This window comes from Palaemon carinicauda, chromosome 30 (genome assembly GCF_036898095.1).
Source record: "Palaemon carinicauda isolate YSFRI2023 chromosome 30, ASM3689809v2, whole genome shotgun sequence".
In the NCBI taxonomy this organism is placed as follows: Eukaryota; Metazoa; Arthropoda; class Malacostraca; order Decapoda; family Palaemonidae; genus Palaemon; species Palaemon carinicauda.
This window is the reverse complement of record NC_090754.1, coordinates 55,503,876-55,512,870: the sequence shown is the minus strand read 5'-3', so window position 1 is coordinate 55,512,870 and position 8,995 is coordinate 55,503,876. Positions and strand designations below refer to the sequence as shown.

The 8,995-nt window shown below is 40.0% G+C and overlaps 2 protein-coding genes across 6 annotated transcripts in view; one reads left to right on the top strand and one right to left on the bottom strand.

Annotated features, from left to right (window-relative positions):
- LOC137623146 (uncharacterized) overlaps positions 1-8,995 on the bottom strand; it is a 419,809-nt gene that overhangs the window by 104,994 nt on the left and 305,820 nt on the right. The gene's annotated exons all lie outside the window — the stretch shown is intronic.
- Positions 1-8,995, top strand: part of LOC137623145 (nucleolar and coiled-body phosphoprotein 1-like) — a 524,118-nt gene that overhangs the window by 512,368 nt on the left and 2,755 nt on the right. For 2 of the 4 annotated variants that reach the window (XM_068353829.1, XM_068353825.1), the window contains 4 exons: positions 2,369-2,527; positions 3,610-5,212; positions 6,194-6,292; positions 7,902-8,129. In XM_068353829.1, the coding sequence (XP_068209930.1) occupies positions 2,369-2,527; positions 3,610-5,212; positions 6,194-6,292; positions 7,902-8,129 (2,089 nt within the window). The remainder of the gene's footprint in view (positions 1-2,368; positions 2,528-3,609; positions 5,213-6,193; positions 6,293-7,901; positions 8,130-8,995) is intronic. The other 2 variants (XM_068353826.1, XM_068353828.1) reach the window with 2 other exon arrangements.

The window sequence follows — 8,995 nt, the reverse complement described above, 5'->3', positions numbered from 1 at the left end:
GCTGTAGCAGGCTATATACCAGCACAAGACCTTGCTTCAAGGAGGCCAGTTTGCCATTGGGAGGTTTCAAAGAATGTAGGATGCGTGGTGTGGACCTCCGTACTCTTTACTGCTAAACAGATAAGATTTTTTATAGATTAATGAATTGATGTAGAAATTTAGAATTAGCTAGAAATTTATTTAAGATATCTTAATATATATATATATATATATATATATATATATATATATATATATATATATATATATATATATATATATATATATACATATACCAAGGCACTTCCCCTAATTTTGGGGGGTAGCCGGCATCAACAAATGAAACAAAAACAAAAAGGGGACCTGTACTCCCTACGTTCCTCCCAGCCTGACAAGGGACTCAACCGAGTTCAACTGGTACTGCTAGGCTGCCACAGTCCACCCTCCCACATTATCCACCACAGATGAAGCTTCATAATGCTGAATCCCCTACTGCTGCTACCTCCGCGGTCATCTAAGGCACCGGAGGAAGCAGCAGGGCCTACCGGAACTGCGTCACAATCGCTCGCCATTCATTCCTATTTCTAGCACGCTCTCTTGCCTCTCTCACATCTATCCTCATATCACCCAGAGCTTCCTTCACTCCATCCATCCACCCAAACCTTGGCCTTCCTCTTTTACTTTTCCCATCACCTCTTGCATTCATCATCTTCTTTAGCAGACAGCCATTTTCCATTCTCTCAACAAGGCCAAACCACCTCAACACATTCATATCCACTCTAGCTGCTAACTCATTTTTTACACCCATTCTTACCCTCACCACTTCGTTCCTAACCCTATCTACTCGAGATACACCAGCCATACTCCTTAGACACTTCATCTCAGACACATTCAATTTCTGTCTCTCCATCACTTTCATTCCCCACAACTCCGATCCATACATCACAGTTGGTACAATCACTTTCTCATATAGAACTCTCTTTACATTCATGCCCAACCCTCTATTTTTTACTACTCCCTTAACTGCCCCCAACACTTTGCAACATTCATTCACTCTCTGACATACATATGCTTCCACTCCACCATTTGCTACAACAACAGACCCCAAGTACTTAAACTGATCCACCTCCTCAAGTAACTCTCCATTCAACATGACATTCAACCTTGCACCACCTTCCCTTCTCGTACATCTCATAACCTTACTCATACCCACATTAACTCTCAACTTCCATCTCTCACACACCCTTCCAAATTCTGTCACTAATCGGTCAAGCTTCTCTTCTGTGTCTGCAACCAGTACAGTATCATCCGCAAACAACAACTGATTTACGTCCCATTCATGGTCTTTCTCGTCTACCAATTTTAATCTTCGTCCAAGCACTCGAGCATTCACCTCTCTCACCACTCCATCAACATACAAGTTAAACAACCACGGCGACATCACACATCCCTGTCTCAGCCCCACTCTCACCGGAAACCAATCACTCACTTCATTTCCTATCCTAACACATGCTTTACTACCTTTGTAGAAACTTTTCACTGCTTGCAACAACCTTCCACCAACTCCATATAACCTCATCACATTCCACATTGCTTCCCTATCAACTCTATCATACGCTTTCTCCAGATCCATAAACGCAACACACACATCTTTACCTTTTGCTAAATATTTCTCGCATATCTGCCTAACTGTAAAAATCTGATTCATACAACCCCTACCTCTTCTAAAACCACTCTGTACTTCTAAGATTGCATTCACTGTTTTATCCTTAATCCTATTAATCATTACTCTACCATACACTTTTCCAACTACACTCAACAAACTAATACCTCTTGAATTACAACACTCATGCACATCTCCCTTACCCTTATATAGTGGTACAATACATGCACAAACCCAATATACTAGTACCATTGACAACACAAAACTCATATTAAACAATCTCACCAACCATTCAAGTACAGTCACACCCCCTTCCTTCAACATCTCAGCTCTCACACCATCCATACCAGATGCTTTTCCTACTCTCGTTTCATCTAGTGCTCTCCTCACTTCCTCCATTGTAATCTCTCTCTCATTCTCATCTGCCATCACCGGCACCTCAACACCTGCAACAGCAATTATATCTGCCTCCCTATTATCAACATTCAGTAAACTTTCAATATATATATATATATATATATATATATATATATATATATATATATATATATATATATATATATATATATATATATATATATATAAGCAAAATTTCAAAATACCATACCTACATTTAATTAACATCATGCTAAGTAGGCAAGCACTGTAAATCAATCCAAATTAAAAACACTTGACATATTCATGTATACAAAAATAACGACTCAAATTTCTCTCTCTCTTCCTCAGATGTTGACATGGTTCCTTACGACATAGGAGAGAGGCTGAAGGAGATCAACAGAGCTTTCATAGAAGATCCAACGCCAGCAGAATGCAACCGAGCCATTACCGTCCGTTTCAGAGACGTCATAGCTGACTATCAGTCCCCCAGGGAATATTATCCTTCAGGTTGGTGAAAGACTTTAGTTTACCATACTTATTTAGGTGTCGTTTTCTTTGTATAATTTTAGAAAGTTACGTTTTCTTTGTTTATTGAATAGATGGTAAACAATGACATTATTCTATTTACCTTATGATAACTCTACGACCCTTCGCTACAAATTCCCGTTAATGAAACCTTGGTGTATTAAAATTAAGATTTTGATATAAATTCTATGCGTGTATTAAAATAATCAGGTAAATTACCCAACTCCATCCAAATTATTTTATCTGAGATATTAGTTTTGATCAAGAAAACCGACAAAAAATAGAAGGATTTGAAAGGATTTATTACTTTTCATTGCTGTTTTTTTTTCTTTTAATTAAGTTTTGTACTAAGAGTTACTTGGGAATAAAATCCTGCATTGTTCCATATCTAGTGAAATTCTTAGTTATTTACTGATTGTGAACATCGGAGAAAAAACTCATTTAAACACGTACACACATACAGGTTTTTTACAGTAGTAATGTAGTCCATTTGTTACGTAATATTCGTTATTGTTACTGTTACATATACTCTTGTGACAGTCTCATACAATAAATGAAATTTTTCTAATTTAGTTTTTATCACTAACTTAGAGTTTGAATTACGTGCAAAGTCTTTTGAATTTAGCCTAAGTGGATCAAGAATATTTATCCACTAGACATTATTGTAAGTATGTATGTATGTATATATATATAAATATATGTAAAAAGTAACAGTTCCTTCAGTGTTAGTTTTTACTGTGATTGGGTAGATGAAGTGTTGCATATGTTCAAACAGAAGCTCCTTAATATCCTGGAAGCAAGACCCTTTTCTAGACAGAGAAATGGCAGTCTGCCCAGGGTGTTTGACGGAATACTGATGAGGTCAATGTGTATGCGTGTGAGCTGTTTGTTTCCAGGGGCTCACACTGATTTCAATGGTCAAAGTTTACTTTATTCTTTCGCTTCAGTCACCCCTACGAGCGAAATTGACTTGATACTGAAAGAAAACAATAAACTATATTAGTTAGATAAACTGTTATTGGATTATCAAATAAGAGTATCCTTATAGCATTACTCTTTTACAGACTCTGACGATGGCTACGGCGACTCGTCAGATCTGGTCTACGACGCCGAAGACGACGAGTGCGGTCTTACGTCCCTGACCAGCGAGGTACGCGACATCCTGTCTGACAACGTCAACGTCATCGACTTTTTACCTCAGTCTGGCGAAGACAACATCTTTGCCAATTATCTGAACCTTACCAACGGAAGCTTCTCCGAAGACGCGAGTACCAAAGATTACAGGAACTTGGGCTTGAAAAGCAGTCAGAGTGCTGAATCTGAGAAAGCATCCCAGGGTGAGAAAAAGACGGACGTGCCAAGACTCCAACTCAATGGGAAACCAGATGACTCTGTAGTGGTGCCCTCTGATGATAAATTCAGTTCTATAGCTGGTGCTCAAAAGGTAGGTGATTTCAATCTCCTGAAGGTAGATGATTCCGGTCTAGCCGATCTGGAAAGTTTCATGAAAGACAACGAGACCGATGAAATAGACGAGGATCTCCCGAAAGATCCTTCGTCTATGGACAGTGAAGGGGGCGCTGTAGGGTGTGTATCCCTCCTTACAGAACCTAGTGATCAAATTCCCTTAGATAAAGGATTTACTAGTTTAGATGCAATAGAAAGTAGAAGCTTAGGAACTAAGGGAAGTGTTAGTGAGAGTGATTCTAGCGCCTTCTTCCAGAAGAAAGAACCAAAAGATATCTTTAAGGCCTCTTCCGGCAGCCAGCACCTCCCTGCTAAGAGCGACACAGTCTTCTCTAACTATGAATATGATGATGACTTTGAAGAATTCCCTGACGATGAAGAGAACGTGGAGGAGAGTAAACCTGTTAGCAAAGAAGAGGAACGTCAACCCCAGGCATCCTCATTAAACACCTCTTCTGTTGAGACTGCCGCTGATCCAGGTCTGAAGGGTGGACTAAATTCTCCCAAGAAAAGTGTAGAGCATAATTCTGAAAGGAAGAGCAGCCAGGGGCAAGGTAAAGGCTCTCCACAGAGTAATGGCCACAAGAGCCGCCTGGAGCAGAGTAAAAAGACACCACAGAGTCCAACTACTGACAGAAAAAAGAGGCCAGAGAGCAAGTCTCCCGTCCAGACACCCGAGGCGGCCCCTTCGCCTGCCAGACCTAAGCTGAAGAGGGTAGCAGCCGGTCCGCCAACAATCAAGCCAGCTTTGCTCTCCTCTGATAAAATTGGCCACATGAAGAATTCTTCTGATACAAACAAGTACAAGCCCAGAAACTCCACCTTGACGCGGTCAACCACTTCAGCATCCACACCATCATTATCTTCATCGTCTTCCTCAGCTTCATCCTCGCCCTCATCATCATCATTACCATCATCATCGGCATTAGCGTATTCATCACCAAGCAGCAGTAGAGGTCGGAGTCGTAAGCCAATCACTGGGCCGGTCAGACCAACTCAACACAAGCCCTCCCATAGTGGCCCCGTTAGTAATAGCAATCCTAGGGGCGTTAGCAGAAGTCCAGTTAGGACGTCTACGTCTCCCACCAATGGGGGCCTCGCAGTCTCACCATCCAGAAAATCTCCTACGACAACGGCTAGTGGAAGACCCTCACCGCCATACAGAGTGAGGAAAGCCGCCAGCGCGTCAGATTTACACAGGTATGAAACGTGATCTAAAATATTTTAGCTTGAATTTTACTCGAATCTTTTACAGTGCCTACATCTTGTATACCGGGTATCAAGTGTATTCTTCAGCTAGACTTCTTATATTACACAAGATCATAGTAGGAATCATTGTTATATTTATCTATACACACATGTATCTTAACATGGTGAAAATATTTGTATATCTCCATGATCGGCAAAGCTGTACTAGTTAGGGCCACCTATACTAGGATGGTTTGTTGTGAGGCATCAGACCAAAGTCTCCCACCATCACCAATCTGTAGTGGGCCGGAGTGGTGAGGAAAATGGCCAAACCCCAGACATGAATAAGGACATGTCTGAGGTCTTTATCTTGCAGTGGACTTGAAACGGCTTCATTTGTTGTTGTTGTTGTTGTTGATTTTGTTGTATGTATGTATGTGTGTGTGTATATATATATATATATATATATATATATATATATATATATATACTTATAAATCGTCTCTTTCATAAGTAGACAAACAGAATAGCTGTACGATATATACATTCGAATATCAAAGGTCAGTATAACTTTCCATCTATATTAGCTTAACTAGACTTGAAATATTTCTTTAAGTAAACTCTATTACCAAAAGCAATTACGAAACTGAGTATTTGAATTACTCTCAATCAAGATTTTTGAATGCTTTGTAATCTTATAAGCTTATTAATGAAAATTAGTTTTGTATTCACCTATCCACATTTAAAAAAACTTATCTTCATACCTTTGAATCTATTTAAATTCAATAATCATTGACCCATCACTATTGTGCTATGCAAATAACTTTTAATTGATGAAATAAGATATATAAGAATCCTACTGAACTTTATAAAGAATCAGTAAATACTAATCTCTCTCTCTCTCTCTCTCTCTCTCTCTCTCTCTCTCTCTCTCTCTCTCTCTCTCTCTCTCTCTCTCTCTCTCTCTCTCTCTCTCAATTTTCGGCAATTTAGCAGGATGACGGAGGAACCAGAAGACAGGAAACGCCAGAGCGATGCTGTATTCAAAGCTTGGCTCCAACAGAAGAATAAACAGGCTGCCATTGCGAAAAAGTAAGTACGCCCCATAAGGATAGTTAGCGCACTCTGTGTACACAAGGTATCAAAACTATTCACTCACCTGCTGCTGATCTGGTAGGGTTGGCAGGTCTGGCATCTGCCTGAGGGCAGGGCTACCAACCTGTGGTATGCCAGGGTCCAATGCTTACCGTAAACATTTACTCAACTGCTGCTGATCTGGGAGGGTTGGCAGATCCGGTATGTGCCTGAGGGCAGGGCTACCAACGTGTGGTATGTTGGGAGTCTGATGCTACCGTAAACATTCACTCAACTGCTGCTGATCAGGGAGGGTTGGCAGGTCTGGTATGTGCCTGAGGGCAGGGCTACCAACCTGTGATATGCCAGGGTCCTATGCTTACCGTAAACATTCACTCAACTGCTACTGATCTGTGAGGGTTGGCAAGTCTGATATGTGCCTGAGAACAGGGCTACCAACGTTTGGTATGTCTGGGGTCCGATGCCTAGCGTAAACATTCACTCAATTGCTGCTGATCTGAGAGGGTTGGCAAGTCTGGCATGTGCCCGAGAACAGGGTTACCAACGTGTGGTATGTCGGCCACCATTAATTCAGTTTTTCTTTCCTTTGTGCCATAATGGTTAGCTCATATTGTGCATAGATAGTTTATTTTTACCCTGCACCTTGCATCCCAGACCATCCAAGACTGGAAGATGCAAAATACACCGGAAGATGCATAAGCAACTCTCTGGTGGATATACAAGGTGCCTCACACTGAGGGTCCTGGGGGAACACAAACATAGAATAAGGCAATAAGGTAAGGTAAGGCACACCCTTACTTAGCGGCGAGTAACCAAACAGATAGTGTAGGGAGATATGTCTATAGGATGGGCGGGGCTAAACACAGAAGTTCACCGTGCAGTAAGGGTTAGGCTGGATGCACTTCAAAGCGAGGTATACCAAGAATTCCTGAGTCCAACTGTACATACCTTAAAGCCTAATATGTCACCAAAGTTCTCTTTTATCTTTTATCTAAATTTGCTTTCAACTCTTTCAACCTTTACCTTGGTGCTGAATGGCCTTCCCGGACCTAGTGTTAGGATATAGGGCCCATATTCATAAACACATAAATTGATACAAAAGTAAGTACAGAACATGGTAAAAATTACTCTCTCTCTCTCTCTCTCTCTCTCTCTCTCTCTCTCTCTCTCTCTCTCTCTCTCTCTCTCTCTCTCTCTCTCTCTCTCTCTCAATTAGGCCGTAGTACAATGCTCTCTCTCTCTCTCTCTCTCTCTCTCTCTCTCTCTCTCTCTCTCTCTCTCTCTCTCTCTCTCTCTCACTCTCTCTCTCTCTCTCTCTCTCTCTCTCAAAATTAGGTAGTATTACAATGCTCTCTCTCTCTCTCTCTCTCTCTCTCTCTCTCTCTCTCTCTCTCTCTCTCTCTCTCTCTACAGTTGTAACCTATTCGTTACTGACGCCCTTAGTTGAATTGCACATACATAGCTGTGTACATACGAACAAATAACAAATGAACAATAAATCAATTAACCAACAAAAATATATATATAAAATGGACAATATAATTGTATTATTAAAATCAATATAATAAAAATAAAATATATATCTTCTCGAAAAAAAAAATTCCAGAAATCATATCTCTTCGCCTACCGACAGACAGAGAAAGACCAGCACAGGCAGAGGTCCTTCGGAAGTGGTAGAGCGAAGGGCCCGAGCCGAGGAGGCCTTCCAGGCCTGGCTGGCCCGGAAGAGGGAACAGCTACGCCTCGAGAAGAGACTCAGGGGCGACCGTCGACGTCTGGAGGACCAGAGTCGATACGCCAGGACCAAGGCCGAGTGTGAGGTGGCTTATAAAGAGTAAGTTCCAAAGAGAAATTTCGAGGGTGGTTTTTTTTACAATCTGGTTTTTCAAAAAAAGGGAATTTCAATATATACTGGCTCGCGAGGAGTCGAGGCCGTAAGGTAAAAAGTTTAATAGGTCAAAAAACTATAGGAATATGAGGTTTATTCTTTTATCAGTCTGTGTTATTGAATTTAAAAAAGGCGGAATTTCAATATATACTGGCTTGCAAGGAGTCGAGGCCATATGGTAAAATGTTTAATAGGTAAAAAAACTATAGGGATAAGAGGTTTATCTTTTCTACAATCTGTGTTATTGGTTTTTCAAAATGGTGGAATTTCAATATATACTGGCTTGCAAGGAGTCGAGATCATGTGATAAAGTTTAATAGGTCAAAAAACTATAGGAATATGAGGTTTATTCTTTTTACAATCTCAGTGTTACTGTTTTTAAAAAGGTGGAATTTCAATATATACTGGTTTGCAAGAAGTCGAAGTCATATGGTAGTTTAATAGGTAAAAATAAACTATAGGAATATGAGGTTTATTCTTTTATCAGTCTGTGTTATTGAATTTAAAAAAGGTGGAGTTTTCAATATATAATGGCTCGTAAGGAGTAGAAGTCATGTTATAAAAAGTTTAATAGGTCAAAAAAAACTATAAGGACACTAGGTTTATTTTATTTTTCTCAATCTAAGTATTGTTGATTTTTAAAAAAGGTCTATTCTTCATGTCGGTGGAATTTCAATATATACTGGCTCACAAAGAGTTGAAGTCATGGGATAAAGTTTAATAGGTCAAAAAATTATAGGGAAAAGAAGTTTATTTGTTTTTTCAATCTCAATAATATTGATTTTTTTTTTTAATTTATTCTCCATATTGGT